This window comes from Oryza glaberrima, chromosome 10 (assembly GCF_000147395.1).
Source record: "Oryza glaberrima chromosome 10, OglaRS2, whole genome shotgun sequence".
NCBI classification, from domain to species: Eukaryota; Viridiplantae; Streptophyta; class Magnoliopsida; order Poales; family Poaceae; genus Oryza; species Oryza glaberrima.
Window position 1 is genome coordinate 8,660,469 of NC_068335.1, and position 23,220 is coordinate 8,683,688.

General features: G+C 41.2%; 2 protein-coding genes across 2 annotated transcripts; both read left to right on the top strand.

Moving 5' to 3' along the window:
* Positions 1 to 7,029: 7,029 nt before the first annotated feature.
* LOC127785774 (UDP-glycosyltransferase 83A1-like) lies at positions 7,030 to 12,983 on the top strand. The gene is made up of 2 exons (XM_052313168.1): positions 7,030 to 7,607; positions 11,821 to 12,983. The coding sequence occupies exons 1-2, from the start codon at positions 7,067 to 7,069 to the stop codon at positions 12,735 to 12,737; spliced, it is 1,458 nt and encodes a 485-aa protein (XP_052169128.1). The 5' UTR covers positions 7,030 to 7,066; the 3' UTR covers positions 12,738 to 12,983.
* Positions 12,984 to 16,945: 3,962 nt separating this feature from the next.
* Positions 16,946 to 19,295, top strand: LOC127785801 (uncharacterized). Its single transcript, XM_052313190.1, is given in 7 exon segments — positions 16,946 to 17,031; positions 17,612 to 17,991; positions 18,069 to 18,278; positions 18,365 to 18,818; positions 18,820 to 18,977; positions 19,058 to 19,128; positions 19,227 to 19,295. Coding segments are annotated over 7 exon segments (1,428 nt in total).
* The last annotated feature ends 3,925 nt before the right edge of the window (positions 19,296 to 23,220 follow it).

A 23,220-nucleotide genomic window follows, 5' to 3' on the forward strand; every position in this document is an offset into this window, starting at 1 on the left:
AAAAGGTTGATGATGCATTGGGGGCCATTTCAAGTGGTCAGCCTCGGTGGATGGAAATAGTGATCGATGGTTATGCTAAAAATGCTGAAGCTCAAAGGTTGCTGACTTCTTTAAGTCTGAATCCAGGAGGAGAACCAGGGTTTCAGTTAACTGATGGGATATTGAGGTGGAAAGGCAAGGTCTGGTTGGGGCATCATATAGAAGCTCAACAAGTAGTGTTATTGGCCTTACACAACAGTGGTGTTGGTGGACATTCTGGAGTTACCAGCACTTATCAGAGGGTGAAAAAATTGTTCTATTGGCCAGGAATGAAGAAGGACATCCAAACATATGTGGGCAGTTGCTCTATTTGTCAACAGGCCAAAGCTGAGCACTGTAAATCTCCAGGTTTGCTGCAACCTTTGCCGGTGCCCACAGAAGCTTGGTCAACTGTCAGTTTGGATTTTGTTGAAGGCTTACCAAAGTCAGGTGGTTTTGATACAATCATGGTTGTGGTAGATAAATTCTCCAAGTTTGCCAAGTTTGTGCCCTTGACTCACCCCTTTACAGCTCTTACTGTGGCTCAAGCCTTCATCAAACATATCTATGACGTTTTTGGGATGCCACATGTGATAATCTCAGACCGAGATAGAGTTTTCACAACTGCATTGTGGCAGGAATTGTTTCATTTGGCAGATGTTAAAGCTCAATATGAGCTCTTCTTATCATCCTCAGACCGATGGGCAAACAGAGCGCCTTAATCAATGTTTGGAAGCCTTCCTGCACTGTACTGTCCATGCAGCTCCTTCTAAGTGGTCCCAATGGTTGGCTCAAGCTCAACATTGGTACAACACCTCTTACCATAGTGCTTTGGATAAGACTCCCTTTGAGGTGCTCTTTGCAAGGAAACCAACACAGTTTGGATTGGTTAATATGGGAGAAAGTACAGTGCCGGATATTCAGGTGTGGCTGCAAGAACGAGCACACATGAATGAAATTCTTCATCAGCAGTTGGTTAGGGCTCAGCAACGAATGAAGAACCAGGCCGACAAACATCGTTCAGAGCGACAGTTTGCGGTGGGGGACCAAGTATACCTTAAGCTCCAACCTTATGTGCAAATGTCAGTGGCTCACTGCTCTTGTCACAAACTGAGTTTTCGATACTTTTGGGCCCTTTACAATTCTGGAGTGCGTGGGAGCAGTTGCTTATCGTCTTGACTTACCGGCTGGCTCTCATGTTCATCCAGTGGTTCATGTGTCTCTTCTGAAGAAGGCAGCCAAACCAGACATTCAGGTGAGTTCTGACATTCCTCAGCATTGCTTCATTGACAATGTAGAGCTTACTCCTGTCGCGGTTCTTCGTCGACAATTGATCAAGCGAGGCAAATCTGCTGTACCGTATGGGCTGATTCGTTGGTCTGGACTCCCTGATGAGTTGGCTACATGGGAGAATTTACGGCAATTGAAAGAAAGATTTCCCGCAGCATTGGCTTGGGGACAAGCCAATCTTTAAGGGGTGGAGAATGTTATGTATCTCTGGTGTTGTGTGGTGTTTTGAGTATTGGGCCGGTTGGGCCGTGTGAGTGTGAGTGAGTTTGCAGACGTGCCGTGCAGGTTCGGTGGTCACGTCGCGTGAGTGGTTGTAACCTTTAAAGGAGGACCCATCCGTCAGGGAGACGGTATCGAGAAAGAGAAATCAAAATCAACTACTCCTCATGTGAATTGTCTCATTCCCCAACCTGTTCTTCCTCTTGTTCATCCGAAACCCCAATTTCTTTTCCAATTTCCAATTAAGCTGGCGTTCCGCCGCGAAATCTCGGCGAGTTCGTGACAGATGTATGTATAATATATATGTATACTAGAATCTTTCTATATTCTTGCCACTTAGCTTAGATAATTATGAGTAAGAGTATGAATGCTTCTGCTTAGTGTCACTCTACCCCATGAATTATATTAACCCCTGCTTAGACTTTGGTTGATACAAATAATATATAAATTATTAGTACGATTCTCTCTATTATAATCTTTCCACGGGATTAAACAAATACGATATCCTTGGAATACTCTCGGGTAAAATGCTACAATGGTATATCCGTGCGCTTGCGGATGAACTCTATAACCATAATATACCAGAAGTATTTCTGCGCCATTGCTGGAAATTATATTTCTAATAGTGTCGTTAAGAAATATCAACAACGGGTCGGAATTCATGAGGCTTCGGATCGTTCTCACCCTCACCACTTGGTCGCATCTGGTAGTTATCCTCTTGCTGCTCACGCTAGTTACCCTCTTTTGTTCGGATTACGCCGGCGCTCTTTTGCCTTGAACCTACTGCCATGAAGATCGGGCCACCCTCGCGAGTGTGTTCGCATCATTGCACCAAGTGGAGGAGGAAATTTCGCGAGATATGTAATTTCTTCCTATTGACATTATTCATACATTACAGGCACAATTCCAATTTGTCATACAAACAGAGTACAAATTTGTCATGTCCACATGATTCTACTGGCACTACTCAATAATTTCTACCAAAAAAAGTTAGAACCACAGAAACACTCAAATTGGCATGCTCACATGGCTAATTTCTTCTACACAATGATAACTTTTCATAACTACAGAGTGCCCGAAGCCCAATTGACTAGAAGTTGACGCGTGTAGCAATCATCCAAACTTTACACACTCTGTAATCATCGAAACGATCATACTTCAAGCTTTTTTCTGAAAACAAGCAGAAAAAGCTTTGAACAACTTTTCAAGTAAGTTGAGCTACCCAAGCTAACTTCTGCTAATTAATTTCTCATTGAACTCGTTGGACTGACTGATTTCTCATGTACTATGAACACTAAGACATATGATCATGCTACTAGAGTGTGCAAATTAGTTATGAACTTACTATCCGATATGTGAATAACCTTGGGTTGTTGTCACCATGCAGTTGAGGGCTATAAATATGAGAGTTGGGAGATGTGAGGGGGTGTTTGATCCAGAAGTGTAAAGTTTCGACGTGTCACATTGGGTATTAAATAGGGTGTCGCATGGGGTGTTTGGGCACTAATAAAAAAATTAATTATAGAATTCATCAGTAAACTGCGTGACGAATTTATTAAGGCTAATTAATTTGTCATTAGCAAATGTTTACTGTAGTACTATATTGTCAAATCATAGAGCAATTAAGTTTAAAAGATCCGTCTCACAAATTAGTCATAATCTGTGTAATTAGTTATTTTTTAGCCTATATTTAATACTTCATATATGTGTTCAAACGTTCGACGGGACAGGGTGAAAATTTTTAGGGTGAGATCTAAATTGGGCCTGAGTAATGGCGACCTCTTAAACTAGTTAGGTGGTGTTTGAAAGTCCTGAAAATGAAGATGAAGATTAAATGTTATACGCAAAAAGAGGTTGTAATAACGTGTGATTAATTAAGTTTTAATTATTCCAAACTTGAAAAATAGATTAATTTGATATTTTAGAACAGCTTTCATATATAAAGTTTTCGCATGAAATGCACCGTTCAGCAGTTTGAAAAGCGTGGCATGAATATCCAAAATTTAATCCAACTTTTGTTGGAGAAAAGAACGGGGCCTTATGTTATGTCTGAATAACTGAAATAGTTGCAGTAGAGGGTAGCTGAACAAAAGTAACACGGAAGGTCCGAAGGAGAGAAGAAAAGAAAATACAATTTACATGTGGTTCGAATGGCTCAGGTTTCTACATGCATGATGGCTTAGTTCAAACCAAGAGTTTTGGAATATTCTACTTCATCTTTCTATTAAAAAAATCAAATCTGTATAAATTCTGCTCACTTCTTCTAAATTCTTGAATTGGATATGCAGTACTCCATCAGCTTGCAGCAGCAAACGTACAAGCAGATGGAAGAGGAGAAACCCTGCTTGGTCTCCAGCCGAACGGCCAGAACGACATCGGTTGTGTTTAGTTTCACGATAAAATTAAAAGTTCGAAGAAATTAGAACATGTGACGAAAAAGTTCAAAGTTTGTATGTGTAGGAAAGTAGTTTATGTGTGTAGAAAATTTGATGTGATAGAAAAATTGAAAGTTTGAAGAGAATATTTGAAATCTAAACAGGGCGTCAGGGCTGATATTGTCTGCCGTCTCCTCTTCTTGGTGTCCCCTGTCCAGCTGAGCGGCAAGAACAACAATGGCGGTGGCAATAATGGCCCCACCGCCTGGCTCACTTCCTGCCTTGCGGCCTCTCCCCTAGCATGATGCAAGTGCCGCATGGGTGCTTCCAGCCCGCTGCTTGCTGCCTACGTGGCCTGCCGCCACTTCGGGCCCCACTCTTGCTCACCCCACCAATCGTGGTAGGTTCTGAATCTGTAGTCACAGGGTTGAGGCCATCGGATTGGGGTACGACGGCGGTGCACGGAAGGCATGAGCGGCAGCGACGCGTCGGAGGAGGAGAGGAGGAGGCAGCAGTGAGTCTGGTCGCGAGGACGATGAGGCCACACCGCAGCGGTGGTGAGATGGAGGGCAAAGATGAAAATTAGACAATGCGACGTGAGTGTTGAACTGGTAACGTCATATAAGGGAAGGGGTATTTACAAATTTGGCACTTTTTTTTTGAAATTTTGCAAGGATAACATTAGAATGACATTTCTATTTGCATTTTCATAATTTTGTAATGTTAGTTTTGCAATAACGATTTAAACTTGTGGCAAATTTATACTTATCTCATAAAAAATCTAGATTTTTTCTCTCGCGCCGCCCCTCCCCTTGGGCGACACGGGAGGCGACGCCCCCACCGGAGCGCGACCCCCCCCTCCTCCCTACTCCGCCTCGCCGCCACCCGAGCGGCTGCCGGCAAAGCCGCGCGGTGCAAGGACGGCGGCGGCGGGGCTTCATCTTCGCGCCATGCTCAGGGTAGAGGGGGACTGCCCGGGACGGCGGAAATTGCCCAGATCCGTGCCCCCCGGACGGATCTGGCGGGGAGGCACTCGGCGGCGGCGGGGCTGAGCGGTCGTGCTAGCGGCGACGGCTGGAGGTGCGACGACGGTGGTCGGAGGTAGGGCGGCGACGGAGGAGCGCCGGCGAGCCTGGATCCGGCCCCTCGGCCGGATCTGGGCTGGGATACGCGGCGGCGCGAGGGCCGCGCGAAGGAGGCGGCGACGGCGTGTGGCCCACGCGGAGGGCCGCGCAGCGGCGGCATTGGCGTCGACGGCGGAGGTGGCGGGGAGGCAGCTGGCGGCGGGGATGAGCGGTGGCGGCGGTGCTTTCGAGTGGTGATGGTGGCGGCGGTTGGTGATGGCGGCGGCGGCGGCGGAGCCCAAGCTAGGGTGGCTGATCAGAGCTTCAACACGCTTGCCAGGCCGCGCCAGTGCTTTGCAGCGGTGACGGCGCCTTCGCGGCGTCGGCGTCCTCCCTGGCGGTGGCTTGGCTTGTGTGTTGTGCGTCTGGCCTCTCTCTCTGCAAGATCCGGTCCCCTCCACCGGATCTAGGGCGAGAGCGCCGTGCTACGGTGGACGTCTCGGTGCACCATTGTGGAGCACTGTGACGGAGGGTGTCATCGGCATGGCGCGGAGGGTGGCTAGAAGACGGCAAAGCGGTCTTCTAGCCCGAGGATGACGCGGGCAACGGGATCGCGGCGGAGTCGACGTATTGCATTGTCAAGGAGGAGCAGCGGTTCTCCGACGGGCTCCAACCCAGACTTCGTCCTCCTACGACGGTGCCTTTGCCGACAAAGATGGCCACGTCGGTCAGGCTAGTGTGGGGGAGAGGGGATCCATTCTTCTCTCTCACCCTTTCCCCATCCAACCCAACTGCGTGGATGGCGTTGGAGCATGTAGGGGGTCGAGCTCCTCCTTGACGGTTCGCCGGCGGCGTGGCGCCGACGCGGTGGCTGCGCGTCGAAGGCTTTTGACTGTGGCGGCGGCAGAGCGTGCAAGAGTTTTTTTTGGGATGAGACGAAATTTGGGAGAAAACCCAGCCTTCGGGCCGGCAATAACGACGTCTGCGGGCGCCGCTCTCTCCTTGGGGTGTTGCTGTAACTCTTGTCTCTCCCATTCTTCAGGTGAAAACCTTGTCCTGGCTCTCGGGACGGGCGACAGCGGCATCCTTGGTGTCGTTTCCTTCTTGGAGGCATCGTCTCGAAGATTTCCTGTTTTGCTTTTGCAGCGTTTGTGGTTGTAGACGCGTGGTGTGTTGGTTTTTTTTTCCTTTCTGGGCTATAGTCTTTCAGGACTATAACTTGTATTTTTTTTCCTGCTTTATCAATACATGAAACTCGCCCCGTCTCGTGCGGTTTGTTTCAAAAAACAAAAAAAAGGAAGGTTTCATATTGAACTGGGAGTGTCAATTAAAAATAAACAGGAGTACAAGTTAATTATTCTATAGTTGTTGTTTAAAATATAGGTCTCGCATATAAAATTATATAGCCAGGACATAAATGCTTTCAAAATACCAAATTTGTGTAAACTTTTCGTATTTATAAAAAAATTAGTCAAAATTGTACTTATTGACTTCAACAACTAAAAAAATGGAAGTCTCTGATGAATACAAAGAGTTAAAGAGACTGCATCTAAATTTGTTTTAAAAGAAGAATTAACAAACTAGTGGTGATTATGTTACTTCCTTTTCAACTCTCCAACAATCAGCGCCTGGTGATCTTTTTCCAGTACCGTGCTTTGAAGATACTATTTCCTCCATCCTAAAATAAAACCATTTTTTTATTAATTATCGTTTGTTTCAAGATAATATAATTTTTAGACATCATTAGATCCGAGTTTGTGAAAGTATATGCCAATATATATTGAAACTAGATAAATTACAAACAATCAATAAGGATTTGATAAAGTGAGTATTTCGGTATTTTCCTTTTATTTTAGTATGGACGGAATGGATTACAATCAACTTATTTAGCAAATCCCATTTTTAATACGTACTAATAAATCAGCAATAGTTTACTCCAATCTCCAATTTTCCAGCATAGCAGCCGCCCATGACTCGCCCATGTCGGCGTTGACCCGTCCACAGTGATGCCGCCCCTACCGAGCTGGGCGGTGGCCGCTACTTTATTAATTATACCTCAGGAAGAGTCCACACTCGCTGCTCGACTCCACCACGCAAGAGATGGCCGCCGCCGCCGCAGCAGCAGCAGACCACGATGCCGCGCCGCGCGCGCACGCGCTCATCCTCCCGTACCCGGCGCAGGGCCATGTCATCCCGCTCATGGAGCTCGCGTACTGCCTCATCGACCGTGGCTTCGCCGTCACCTTCGTCAACACCGAGCACAACCACCGCCGCGTCGTGGCCGCCGCCGCTGGCGCAGGCGGCGTGCAAGCACCGGGGAGCCGGGCACGGCGCCTGCGGCTCGTGGCGGTGGCGGACGGGATGGGCGACGGCGACGACCGGGACAACCTAGTCCGCCTCAACGCCGTCATGGAGGAGGCCATCCCGCCTCAGCTGGAGCCGATTCTTGATGGCGCCGGCGGCGAGGGGCAGCTGGGCAAGGTGACGTGCGTGGTGGTCGATGTCGGCATGTCGTGGGCGCTCGATGCCGTGAAGCGGAGGGGCCTCCCGGGCGCCGCGCTCTGGGCAGCGTCGGCGGCGGTGCTCGCCGTGCTACTCGGAGCGCAGAAGCTGATACGCGATGGCGTCATTGATGACGACGGTATGATAATTGATAAGCGGCCAGCTCACTTGTCTTATCTATTAATTCAGCTATTAATAATACATTATTATATACATTTCCGAATATAAGTGATTTTGAGTTTTTGCCTGCAACATTTGACCACTCGTCTTATTCAAATTTTTTTGAAATTATTATTTATTTTATTTATGACTTACTTTATTATCTATAGTACTTTAAGCACAACTTTTCGTTTTTTATATTTGAAAAAAAAAATTTGAATAAGACGAGTGGTCAAATGTTGCAAGCAAAAACTCAAAATCCCTTATACTGTGGGACGGAGGGAATATTATCTAAAAAAAATACATTTCTGTTCTCCCGAAATTATTGGATTAACTGTGCGTAGCCGACAGCACATGCCCTTTTTATCCTCTTGTACCGGATCTGAATTATGGGCGTGAACAAAGGTAGAGTCTAAGGGCAAGTCTAATGTTACAGCCCACTACTAGCTCCAATTCATCTATAGCTAATCTAATAGCCAATTCATACAATATTTGCTTACTATACTATTAATATATGGTCCTACATATCATACACACAGTGTGACTGTGTTTTGGAGTCCGTGCTGCATCTGTAGCCTGCTGCTCTTCTCTCTTACTCCCTCCATTCCAAATTGATCTACATATAGTTTTATTGAGGTTATTTCTAAATGATCTACATATTTGTATTCATTCATTAAGTCTATTCGTTATTTGTGCATTGGAGTGAATGGACATTGATGCATGCAAGCATGCATACAAGTATTTATAACCACATGCAATATCTTGATTTGCTATTGGCTAGGAAATAGTGGGGATGGTGCATGCATCGAGTTTGTTGCTAAAGTAAATATAGTATGAGAGAGTTATTAGCTTTTCTTGGTCTTGGTGTACCTATGAAATATGTAGATCAATTTGGAATGGAGAGAGTATCGTTTATCTCATTAAAATATATTTATAGGTAACTAATAGCCAGCTATTGTACCTGCTCTAATATAAGCTTTCCATACTAACTAATGTCTCATCCTCTTACAATAGTATTGTAGAGATAATAAGATTTCTAAACCATTAATGTACTAAATATTTTTTATTATACTTCTTTTCTTTTCTCCACCCTCATGCAACAAATTTTTCGTTAATAAATGCTAAGAGTCGACTCTGAGCCATTGTCATGCATAGCAACGATGTTTCACATTCATTCCCTCTCTTTCTTCCACGTCACCAAATTTACTTGCATGACAATAAAGAGAGCCCGTTATTAGACACCATTGTACATGCCATAATATAGGGTCCCATGACTCTCATCTGGTGCCCACTTACAAAAACCATAACGGCTTTTTGGACAAAAATAATAATTAATACTATGTAAAACTTATATATACATTATATCTCAAAATTTAAGTGTTAAAGTTCCAAGTTCAAATATTGGCTTTATCTTATTCTTTTTAGCTCAACTGATTAGGGCTTATAGGTAGTAAAATAAAGCATTAGGGTTTTACTTTTAGGCTAAAGTCTACTGGATTTTTTTATATTTTAGATATTTTAAATTTTTATTTTTTTAAATAGGTTCTTAAAGAAACTTATTTTAGAAATGGACCATTTTCGCTGCACCAGTATTATTGGCACCATGATCCAATAAGATAGTACCAATGCTATTAGTGTCATCCCCTTTGTCCCCTTCCCTCACCCGAAAACTAAGTGGCTGATATGAATGGGCTATGCACCAATGACACTATCACTGAGGACCTATTTGCAAAAACAAATTCTAAAGAAGAACTAAAATGTAAATATCTTTTCTTACAAATAGATCCTTATACCAATGACAGTTGCGCCGAGGATCTATTTCTAAATATTTTTATATTACAAATAAGTCATTTTTTTATTTTTTATTTTTTACTTTTTACAAAACTAGCATATTGCCCATGCATCGCAACGAGGTTTTAATTGATGAAAATGATCATTAACATGCTATTATTATTATGTTCTGTGTACGTCATCTCTTAAATTCTACATATTTTGCTACTTCCTCTATTTCACAATGTAAGTTATTCTAACATTTCCCATATTCATATTAATGTTAATGAATCTAGATAGATATATATGTCTAGATTCATTAACATCAATATGAATATGAATGTGAAAAATGCTAGAATAACCTACATTGTGAAATGGAGGGAGTACTAACATATGGGTCCTATGGCCTCATAATATCATTTTTCCTTCCCACAAAAAATAGAGATGGTGTTAGGTGGTCGACATGTGGGCCCTTTGGCCCCACATGTCCTTTGTTCACTCCAAAAGGGTAGGGAGTTGGTGGTGAGGTGGTAGATTCCCTACTCATCACGGCCACTACTTTTTAATAGTATAGAATAGGTCCTATATATGCTACTGTTATTGCCGCCGAGTCCCTTCATATTAGTGACTTAGCTTCAAGGGGGCAGGGGGCGGCGCAAATGTTATTGGTGTCATCATGTTGGACCAAGACGCCAATAACGTTGCTGTCGTGAAAATGGTCTATTTCTAGAATAAGTTTTTTAAGGTATATATTTTGTAAAATAGGTTTTAAAAAGGATAAAAATATCCTTCTACGGTATATCCTTTTTATCCTTGAAACTATTTTTACCTTGAATTTAAAACCCATTATTTCTCAACTCAGTCTTTAAAATATCATAAATAAATGATGATGTGTTAAAACTTAATGTACTGTGATTTTTGTTGACATGACTATCTTCTTCACTACCATGCATGAAACTATCATAATTTTTAAAGGTCATTTTTGACATAGATTTGGATTGTAATTTCACGTTGGATTTGGAATTTGTTAGTTGCATTATATTATATAAAATTTTATATTATCACGATAATAAAAGATATAATTTTTTCAAATGTTATTAATGTAATCACAGATAGACATATAGATTTCTCGTGCTAAAAGTATCCAACTGAAGAAAATATTAGATCTAGCTAGCTGTAGCATCTATGTTAACAAAACACAAAAGTAGATGTTTCCGCTACCGGAAAAGGCAAACCACTGTTTTATACCGGTGGTAAAACAACAGAGTTTCGAATTCATACCGAAAATAGACTTAATAGAGAGTATAGTAACCTAAATTAGACTTTAAAATTTCTTTCTTAACGAGGCTCCACAATATGAAAAAGGATGTTGGTAGTACTTCATTCAAAAAAAAAATGAAAAAGGATGTCGTAGTAAATTAATTAAATTAGTAACATTAATAACTCTTATTTCCTCAGGTGAAATAAAACTAATACTTATATCATGTCCTGACACATAAGTAATATATAGGTGCATGCACAGTGACCCCTGCTTTTTATAAAGTACTCCCTCCATTTCAAGTTATAATATGTTATGATTTTGGTTAAAGTCAAACTGCTTCAAGTTTGACCAAGTTTATAGAAAAAAAAGTAATATTTTCAACCCAAGATAAATTTATTATAAAATATATTTAATTATTAATTTAATAAAACTAATTTGGTAATGTAAATATAACTATATTTGTCTATAAACTTAGTCAAACTTGAAGCAATTTAAATTTGAGCAAAGTCAAAACATTTTATAACCTGAAACAGAGGGAGTAATTGTTTTTCAAGTATTCTTTATCTGTTTGAAATTTCCATGTATGTCCTAGTTATTACTATCAATCTTTTCTGTTATTTTTTATTTCTCATTATTTGTATTAATTGTACATAGCTACATACTAACCAATTGTTGGACTAACAGACTGGTGTAACAAAGACTACTTTTAACACCCCTCCAAAAGCGTAACAAAGTTATCCATTATGCAAGCGTTACACTAGAAGTAGCAGAAAATCTAATTTACCCGCACACATTCTGTTACCCCCTTCGGCCATAACTAATTGTTCCATATCGGGAGCTCACGCGGTCCGCATTATTTTTGTATGTGACCATATCAATTTAAATTATAGTAATTCTAACCTTATGGTTTCCTTGATCTGCACTTATTTGGTCTGGATCAGAGTGTTACAAGAACAACAATGAAATAATAAATTGATTATCTTGTTTATAGAAACTCAATTACTTAAAACTTTTAATTTTTATATAACAATAAATAGATCGGATTGAGCGTCAAAACAAAGCAACTTTTGTGTTCAAATTTGAGTAATTTCATGAAAATTTATAGCTCAGATTTTTTCGGATAATGCCTGAAACTGATATGATTTTGTTCATTATGTCGCAGGTGCACCACTCAAATTAGAGAACAACTCATTCCGTCTCTCCGAGTTCACGCCACCCATGGACGCGACCTTCCTTGCATGGAACTTCATGGGCAACCGTGATGCAGAACGTATGGTGTTCCATTACCTTACCTCCTCCGCACGGGCTGCTGCGGCCAAAGCAGACATTCTCCTCTGCAACTCATTCGTGGAGTTGGAGCCAGCCATCTTTACTCTAAAATCCCCAGCCACCATCCTCCCTATTGGACCACTTCGTACCGGGCAGCGTTTTGCTCATCAGGTAGAAGTGGTTGGGCACTTTTGGCAAACCAATGATGACACATGCCTCTCTTTCCTTGATGAACAACCCTATGGTTCTGTTGTATATGTGGCATTTGGCAGTCTTACTATCATGAGCCCAGGACAACTAAAGGAACTTGCACTAGGGCTAGAGGCTTCTGGTCATCCATTTCTATGGGTAGTTAGGCCTGGACTTGCTGGTAACCTCCCTACCTCATTCTTGGACGCCACCACGGGACAAGGAAAGGGTATAGTGGTGGAGTGGGCTCCACAGGAACAGGTGCTAGCGCACCCTGCAGTTGGGTGCTTTGTAACGCATTGCGGGTGGAACTCAACGGTAGAGAGCATTCGTAATGGAGTGCCCATGCTATGTTGGCCATATTTCACCGATCAGTTCACAAATCAAATATACATTTGTGATATTTGGCGGATTGGGCTAAAGATGGTGCAAACCTATGGTGAGGGGATCGTGACCAAGGAGATAATGGTAGAGAGGTTGAAAGAGCTACTACTAGATGAGGGTATCAAGGAAAGGGTGCAAAGGTTGAAGGAGTTTGCAGAAACAAACATGAGCGAAGAGGGTGAGTCCACCAGAAATTTGAACGCAGTTGTCGAGCTTATGACAAGGCCAATGTCATAGAATATGGTTTAACGCAGGTTTTACGTTACTATTGATCCAATGAATAATGATATTTCATACTTCATTTTTATGGACCTGAAGTTTGCTTTGCAACCTATGATTGTTAAAACCATCTAATGTACGTGCTATATGCTCTAAAAGTAATATGTGTAAATGTGTATGGTACAAATGCATATATACTCCCTTTTTTTATGTAGTTACCAACGTCATATATATTAAATTTTGGAAGTAGTATTTATTTCAGCATTGGATATATTGTGCATGTTCGACACAAAATTACACAAATGTGTTTGACTGAATATCATCTATATTTGTGTGACAGAATCTCAAAATATTTGGTTCATGCACAATTTCTTGGAGTTCCATAGCAAGAAGACTCGATTTTGTATGAAAATTTGAATTATTTTGTGGGCATTACAAATACAAACGGATTTTTTTGTGAAATTATTCCTACATGCATGCATGAAGTCGACTGGATAACAAGTAAATTAGGAACTAGTGACACTACTGGAGAAACCCTTTGGTGCCGGTTTCCCAGCCAGAACCAATTTAGTGGCACCAATATCCAATTACATGGATACCAATTTTAGAACCGACACCTCATAGGTTTATTTTTACAGGCGGGCTTATTAATTAAGAGGCCTGCCTATATGGCCGACCAACCACCTCTCCTCCCTCTCAGTATTTTGAAAAGCTAAGTCTTCTCTTACTCCTCATCCTTATCTCCTCAACTCCTCTCTCTCTTTTTCTCTCTGACTCACAAACTCCTCACCTCTCCTCTCTCTCTCTCTCACACACTCACAAACTCCTCACCTCTCCTCTCTCTCTCAAAGCAACAATAGTGGGGTTAGGTGGTGTGGCACACATCAACAGCGGCACGCTTCATTTACGTCACAAACACATAAAATTTCGTCACGTTTCGTAATCTGTGACGCTCGCGTGACGAAAATTCATTCGTCACCTATCACGCGTTTCTAATGGTGTTCTATGATGAAACCTTATTTTTTTGGTCATTAATCTGCTGACGATCTTTCTGTCGTCATAAGTTTGTGACACTCATATTCGTCATTATCTAGCCTAAAAAACGTCACAAATCACTAAGCCTGGATGACTATGCAGCTGCCACATAGGACAACAAACGTCATAAAATTGTAGTACAATGCCACATGGAGCTGATATGGCATGTTAATCGTCATAAAATTTCTTATGGGCTGTTAAGGTCCACGTATGGAGCAATCTGTTTATGGGCTAAGCATATAAGCTCATTTCAGCCCATTACAAAAGCCCATTTCAAAAGCCCATATAAGCTCAAGGTATAACAACCCATATATCATACTATATAAAAGCCCAATTATCATTCAATATAGCACAAGTCCATTTATCATCCCAAACACATACAGGAAAAGCCCGGTCACATACAATCGAAGCCCATTCACATAAAATCTCACATCAGTACAGACCATAGCAAAATAACAAGTTTAGTACATCTTCACCAAATCAAGCTACAATTGCAAACTATGTTCAATTCCACCATATCCTAGATATCAAAATAAGGTCCTAGCCTCCTAGGTTAACTTAACAAATGCAGCCACAACAGCAAACTAGATTAATTAAATCCACACTAGGTCCACCACAAATAACTCAGCAAAAAAATCAATGTCCAACTCAGCCAACCATACTCAGCAACAACCTCAATATAGTCCTCCTAGGCATCTGTGAGACAACAAAATTTAGGAATTAAGCCGTCCAACTCAGCCAACCATACTCAGCAACAACCTCAATATAGTCCTCCTAGGCATCTGTGAGACAACAAAATTTAGGAATTAAGCCCCAGTTTGCAGAACATAAATTTAAATTTAAATCGACACCTGTTAATTGTGCATCACACAACTTTCCTGTGTCAACAGCCCTCTTATCCCCTGAGTCGGTTAAACAAGCTTTGCCAAATCGTAAGACATGAAATCTCTTCCAAAACATAAGCATAAGTCCAAAGCAGTCCTTCCATCCTGTAATCAAATCTGAATTCAGAAAACAATACTAGTCTATAGACTATACTACAAAGCATCAGTCCGTGGAAAAACAAGCATTTGAGATGACAAAGCCATAGAAGTCAATTTCTGCCAAGCGGATAAAAATGACATGAAAGTGTATGCCAACTTCCCAAATAAACTCAAGGCTCATGAGTGCAATATATGTCACAAAAGAAAGAGAGCTAAGAGGAACATAATCTGCAATAAAGTTAACAAATGTCATTTTCAAGCTTCATATCAATTGTTTTTTCTTAATTATTTGATTTTATTGCTTTGTTAGCACCTGAGAGGCAGAATTTCATGTAAGTTTACCATCTTCTCCTGAAATTGGTCTCCGATAATCAGTTACGGGTTAGCTAAAGGTCACTAAACTTGTTGATAGTTTCATTTTCAGAAGGAACAGAAGGGAGAAAGCTCACCTGGGTGCAAAGAATATCGATAGCTATTGGTGTTGCCAAGGGAATTCAGTTCTTGCATGGAGGGATCATACCTGGCCTATTTGCGAATAATCTGAAGATCACCAACATTCTTGTAGACCAAAATCATGATGCTTCCATTTAGCTGTATGTGCATAACGTCATTGTCAAGTTATTTGGCACACTTCAAGAAGTGGAAAGAACAAAAGATGTGCGGAAAAGTCCTTTAGCTATTAGGGTACCTCTACAACTGCAAGTTAGTATAAAGATTATCTCTAACTAGTCGCCAACCTGTGCGTTGCACGAGCTTATTATTACCTAATGTAAAATTTCAATTGTATGCTAAAAGCACTGTGTTATAGTAGCCTAGATTAAAATAGATTGTACATCAATTGGAACTTGCCAATATGAATTTTTAATTTTAGAATAAATGATAAAATACTCATTAAGTGTTCAAGATGGGGACAACTACAGTTTAATAATTGTTAATTCCAAAAGATCTAAATTAGTAAATTCTGGAAATGTAAAGAAAGCATGTTATTCTCTATTGCATGTTTTATTCAACAATTTTTGTTTATGATAAAATAAACAACCTCACCGGCCATATTCTTTTGTTTATCGACATAATCATGTACAGATCTTTGGGACAAATGCATTTGGATGAAGTAACAAGCGGCAGGTTTATTAGCCATATATAGATGTTTACTTATCAGGGGAAAAAGTTGCCATAAGGATTAATTTAATGACATGAGAATTCATAATATAAATGGCAGACTACATACAGTGTGCATACATCTACAAACAGGACATATGGAAAATTAATCATTTGTTGCTAGAAATAGAGCGAATGTTCTTAATAGGTGCAAGCAAACTTTTAGATTTGAGGAACAGATTGTTCCTAACAATCGAATATGAAACAATATTGGTTAGGACCCTGTGGTGGCCTATGCTTTTCATTTGAGTAATCCAAGCATCATAAGGATGATCTATACGTAGAAATATTTGGACTACCAGTTTGCGAGTACCTGAAGCACTGCAGCAAGACCTTCATCTCGAAGAGAATAACATAGCACATTGTACAGAACACGTCAAATTAAGTTTGATAGCACACATCTGCTCTCTTGTATATTACACGGATCAGATCAGTAGATTAGATGGGTTTGAATTCCAGATAAACTGCATAAAGTGAGTTGCCGCTCTAAACAAAACAGACGGTGTATATGAACAGTTGAAAAATAATTTTAGATACAGTGGGAACAGATTGAATAAGGATTTAGTTCACCCTAAATTTTCTTAATAGCATGTACATTCCAAGAAACTTCTACTTCTTTTAATTCCATAACAGCTTGTACATTTAAACTAATTTGATCATGTTCACTTATAAAATCATATCAGCAGATTTTTATGAAATGACCATCAGACTATACCTCTTGAAAACAGAAAAATAAAAATGATTCTCTTCAAAACCATGCACATCTATCTAATATAAAAAGCACCAGTCATCAAACACCTATCTTTTCTTACCCTTAGATCTATTCATCCAACGGCTTATGTGAGAAGTTGGATCAACCTCTGCAATTTGCGATCCCCACATCGAGGAGCAGCGGTTAAAAGAAAATAGCGATCCAAAAAAAGGAAAAAAGAAAAAGAGCAATCGCTCCGTCTCCACAGGACCACAGGCCACAGCCATCGAGCGCTCGCCCTACCCTGCCGCCGCAACCGCCACCTCTCGTAGGCACCAGAGTCGCCGTCGGCCGTCTCCATGCAAGCCCGTCGTCTCCACACGCTTCTCCGGGCGACAGGGCGGAAAATCGGGGTCGCCGTCTCCATGTGCGTCTCCAAGGTCGGGTGAGGGGACGGAGAGCCGGGTTCACCGTCGGCCGTCGCTGTCTCCATGCGCATCTCCAATCCGTCAGCGCCCCTTCACACCCAGCCCATCGCCGCCCTCAACTACGTGCGGTGCCACCGGCCCTCCAACCGCACTCCAAACCGCTGCCAGACGCCAGCCCTCAACTCCACCTGCAACCGCTGCCATCGGAGATCAACCTCCCTAAATCGTGGCCATCGAACTGCTCCTCTCTTCAAATTGAAGGTACAATCGGATTTCTTCTGTCAACATTTCCATTTGCCCTCTCCTTCCACCGTCGCATCTTGCCGAAGAGAGTCACTGGTCGATGTTCCTTCCCCTGCTCTCTCTCTCTCTCTATATATATATCTCTCTCCCCCCTCAGCCCACGCATCCAGATCTCGCCTCCCTCTACCCCTCCTCTTTATTAGCCGCTGCACCCCATCGAGCCCGCCCAACGCAGCCCGCACGAGCATCTCCTCACGCCACCGCTCTTTGCGTGTCCACCACTTCCATCCTTGCGAGACCAAGTTATAATGTCTTCTAAGTTTTCCCGTATATATATGTTACTGTTGACACCAGGTTTGGTACTATTTTCATCTTCCTTCAAAGTTTCTGGGACAAGCAGCGTCAGTTTGTGAAATGGATGGTGTCTGATGAGTGGAAAAATAGTGAGTGGAGGGAAGAAGAGGACCATGCGTTCACATATGATTGTTTGACAAACAGAAGGTGGTGGAGGGACATGGAATTGGTGTTGACAGCTGTCAAACCAATCTATATTGTACTTCGCTTTGCTGATCAACAAAGAAATGCAACGATTTCTGGATTTCTTCCAAAGATGATTTCAGTCTTAGGTGACATACGTGCTAATTTATGTCAAAAGCAAAATCTTCATGATAGGGTACTACAAGTAGTCAACAAGAGGCTTCGTTATCTTCTCAACGAAACTCTTATTACTGCAGGTAATAGTTGTAAGTGAAAATTGTTCTATTCATGTTGATTTCCATGCTTAACATATTGCATCTGTTTGCTTTCCTAGCTGCTGCACTTGATCCGAGAGTGCTATATACGTCGAACATGGGAAGGCAACGCAATTCAAGATTTGCTGTAACACTAGCCCTCAAGAAGATTGCAAGATCGTCGTTGGAGGCCTCTAATGCAATTGAACAATTTAACTTCATCACAAAGAGAGGGTTGTTTGGAGGAGATGAGGCTCGGCGGTCAGCACTTAATGGTCGAATGAGTGCAGGTTTTACCTTGACTCTGGATTTTCAATTATCATTGTACTTCTTTTATTGCTCCTCTGTTTCGTACCCATTCCATTGTATATTGTAGCTGAGTGGTGGGATTCATATGGAGGAGAGCACAAAGAACTACAAAATCTTGCACGCCGCCTTGTTTCACAATGCCTGTCCTCCAGTGGCTGTGAGCGGAACTGGAGCACGTTTGCTTTGGTGCATACCAAAGTGAGAAATCGGCTGGGATACGAGAAGATCCATAAGCTGGTCTACGTGCACTACAACTTGAAGTTGCGCATTCAGCATTTCCAAAATGACATGCAACTTCTTGATGGTATGCATTCTGCCCAGGAAAGAGAAGGAGATCTGTTTAGCATCATGATCGATGTTGCTATGTATGATGAAGGTAACCCAATCATGGATTGGTTGTGCAACTCTAGGAGTGAATCTGTGCCCATTCTTGATGAATTTGATGACAATGAACCTGAATTGTCGAGCCCAAGTAGATTTCTCATAGAGGAGTAATGAAGAAGTGGCTCAATTTAAGAGGAAGCTTCATTTTGATACAGGTGATGCTAATAAGAAAGGAAAAGCACGTTTGGAAGATGTTGAAGAAGATAACGCAGAAGATTATGTGTCAGATTCTCCACGAGGTAGCCCGACTTATGCTGAATCGGGGGATAGTAGTTCAAGTGATGGTGAAGCTAATGGTAAGTTTGCAGTTTCAACCGCTTTCATTATAAGTGCTTCAACATCCTGAACTTTCTTTCCATCTTTTATCATCTCATAGATGATGTCGATGTTGTTGTTGATGTTGGTAGTGAGGAGGATCATGGTGAACCTACTGCTAGGGGAGCACCTGTTGGTAATACATGTGTGCTTGATAAATAATGAATCAATTGTGTATGTAACATTTAAATTTAAATGGGTACCAATAAGACTTGCATCTTATTTTGCAGGTGAGCAACCAGCCCCACTCCACCCAAAATCAACAAGGAAAAGGAAAGTTTCTGTCAAGGTTCTTTTAGACAAAACTTCTAAAAAAAAGGTATAGCTAAACCTGACCTCATCTGTATTATATAACCATTTAAATCCAATATAGTGACTGAATTTGAGCATATGTCAACATTTGTAGTGATCTAAGCCTCCAAGGACTATGGATAGATGTACTGGACCAAAATTTGAGCATATGCCTTTCCTCTATTTTGCCCATTGGTTCTTATGCTTGTATGTATGGTTGTATGCTGCAGTATGGGCTAATTTAGAGATGTTTTGGGGCTGTGACCCTCTTTTGGCATATGTACTGCCTGTAATATTTCAGACTCCAGACTTATGTTGTGTATTTTGGTAGAAACTGGTGATATTTGGGACTATAGACTCATTTGAATGTTATGTCAGGATGGGCCAATTTAGAGATGTTATGGGCTATGCGACCCTCTCTTGGCATATATGACCCTCTTTTGACACAATCTGTCATGTTCAACTCAATCTAATGGACTATGCATGCGTGACATTGTGTTCTTGTACTGCCTATATGATATTTTGCACTTGTACTGGTTATTTACATACTATATATGTTATTTTCTATACCAAATGATCTAGATACAATCTACTTGATTTCATGCACAAATTCAGCCAAATTTTAATAAATTTTGTCCGAACTTTTTTTCGTATCGCTGATAAAATTCTGATATTTCCGATAATCCCGTTTATCGGTACCCTCCGATAGATTTTACATATCGATAAGTGAAACCCTGACTGTTGTATCAATTGACTTGTTAAGGAAGCTTGGAAAACTAAGCTCTGTAGTTATGCCCAAATGACTTGTTAAGGAAGCTTGGAAAATTAAGCTCTGTAGTTATGCCCAAATGCTTGTAGTGCCTAATCAGCTTAGATGGTCGTGTACTGTACTTGAACTTCTATAGGCTGTGAGGGAGTACATCTATAGGCAAGCAGTCAGTCAGAGTGACAGTAAAGAATCAGGTAGAATATTTTTTTTTCTTACAGTTCACCATCCTAAACTTTAAAGGGCATGTGCAGTGAAATAAGTTTACTAGCTTTCTGTTCCCCGGCTTAGCCCTTACATAGTTACATTGTTGATTAAGCTAAAATTTTTGGCAGTAGGCTCAAGCTCAAAGCTCCAAACAGTCCAGGTTTTTCTCATTGCCATCCCCGATCATAAATATGCATGTCACCCTTTTGCAGTTCCTCATCTTTCTCTCAACGAATCAGTTGCAAATCATGTATTGACCTTTGATAAGTTTGCAGATTCGTAACGCCATTCTCTCATGATCCATCTGAATCTTTCTTGCAGAGTCCTCTAATTCTTTAGGCATGCTGCCTTTTCTTTTTGTTTGGTATTGTACTATGCAGATATAAATCTATATTGTCAGCTCTCCACATGTTTCTGGATCACTAACAAGACAGAATGTCTCACCACAGCTATTGGTTGGTTGGCTGGTTGCGGTCATGCTCAGGGGCCACGACGAGGCGTTGCTGCCCTTCTAGCGGGGGGCAGAAAGGCTGTGGGTCGCACTGGTGACGTTGGTCGCTGCCACAGTGGCACTGCCTGGCTTGCCAGCGGCACTGCCTGACTCTACTTCTCTGTAATCGTTTTGGTGTCATAAACTCCTCTCATGGAGTTCAAGTATGCTCTTCCTTCATCTGCATTTAATACCCTGAGTTTTGGAGTATTGTTCTATCTTCTTGGACTCTGAACATCCACTTTCTCGGACAATCAATTTTACTATTTTCTGCTTTTTAATGGTTCATGTAGTTAGCCATCATGGCAATCAATCGATCCATGGTCCTAGAGTGTGTTATCCTTTTCTATGCTGTCGTCCTCGATTTATTCTACTGTCAGCTGCCCTTTGACATGTTATTGGCGGTGGACTTGCTAAAGCAGTATGCGGGTGGTCAAGTTATGAACAAAGGGGGCTAAAATACGAGCTGTGATGTGGCGATGAATGAAAAATGGGAAAATTGGACAAGAACCCAGGAAGGTAAGTAGAATATGAAAGTGGTCCAAGTAATTATGATAGCAATCAAGTCAGATGCTGATTAAATCAATTGTTCGGCAGGAATTATCAAGTCACCTTGGTGCTTTGCATTGTCAAATGGCAGATGTCCAATAGCATCTCAGGTAAATAGCTCCGCTTCTTATATTAATAACTTGAGCTGTATATCGAATTATCTACTCTCATTGGATAAATAATGCAGCAAATATGCATATATGTCTACATTTTTCTATTCGGTGCTGTATTCAGTAGTGGTTTGGTGGCATATGATCTTAAAAGGCCCCCTTCTTCACACACACACACACACACGAATTGAGCAACACATACGCCAACGTTACATGCATGTCCTTCAGTTATTGGATCAACCACAGGAAGGTTAAGAATATTGACCATATAAGAGGAATTTCACTAAGTTCTAATAGAATATCTGAATCACATCGTAATTCATAAGGAATCTCGATTAAGTTCTAATTAACTTTGGTACATCATGTTGCCTGACTCACTACATAATATTTGGAGTGCTAATGCCAATTCATATAGTGCTCTGCTATCACTATTTCAGTAGTGCATATACTGTTAATCAAAATAATTTCATTTTGTAACTTGTATATATATATATATATATATCTACATGAGGACTTTGCAAAGCAACATCTCAGGGGCCTACAATGAGTTGTTGCTCGGTAAGAAGTTTTAGTATCAAAATTCATAATATGCGCGCTACAGGTCCAAAGTACTGTCCTTGCTAGATTCAGTTCCAAAATGAGACAGTTCTCACCAGGATAACAGGTGACAGAAAACTTTGTCGTGGTTCCATAGCAGTTGCGTGTGGAGGGGCAGCAGCTTATGAAGCCACGTCTTGTTTCATCAGAGGTAATATTGAGCTAAAGATGATAAATTTAGAAACTTCAGAAGATGGCATGAACTGAACTTACTGACAAATGCTTAATTCAGAAAACTGACAAGATCTCACGAACTAACACAAGAAAACATGGTCTTTATGCACTGACTTCGGGTGTTCAGCGAGCAGGGCGTTGCAGTCTTGCTGAGCTACCAGGTCTACTTCAGTATGAGGAAGCGGTCAACCAACAACGTCGGCAGCAAGCACATGCTGGAAATGAGACTGTGTTAATCTTATTAAATCAAAAAAAATAGTTCATGTTATGCCATTTATCTAGTGTAATTACAGTTGTATATGTTCTTTTGTATGCTTATGCTGCCATCGGCCAATCTATGCCGTTAGGATATACATGTAAGAACTCAGAAGCGCGGTGTAGATCAATTGAAAATCGGTTGATTTTTTTCTCACAAAACAAGCATATTATAGATAAATGGTCTCTGATTTTCTTTTCAGCCTGCCTAAATTGTAATATTTGTAAAATAATGAAAGGATACTTGAAAGTTGATGTTTGACGTCGGTTCCATTGTAAAGGAATTTGAGTTCAAGTTTAGAAAGAATTTTGTTCAAATTGGAGACTCCAACGTGTTTGATCAATTGAAAGCAATCGTGACGAATTATCCAACTTATTTTTAGAGCTATATGAAATAATCACATATTTATGAGTACGTATTTTTCTTTTTAGAGCTATATGGAGTAATCACATATTTATGAGTAAGTATATGTTTATTAGTATCAAGACTCAATAGTCTCCTTCTAATTTGATTCCATTCAATAGGTATCGACGTGATGGCGTGCCTTGCACGTGCACGCTCACTAGTAAAGAAAAATGGGGAAGAGGAAGGCAGCCCAAAGGCTCGACTGCTGCAAAAAAAAAAGTCAGAAGATATAGGGATCCAGAAGTTGGTAAGCAAAGAAAGAAATAAGGACCCAGTATTAGCAACAAAGAAAGAAAACCTGAGCGCAACAATCGCTACCCGCCAGGCATTTACTGAGCCGCATCCAAGCAATCAACGTGGCCGAGCTGCGTTGCCATCA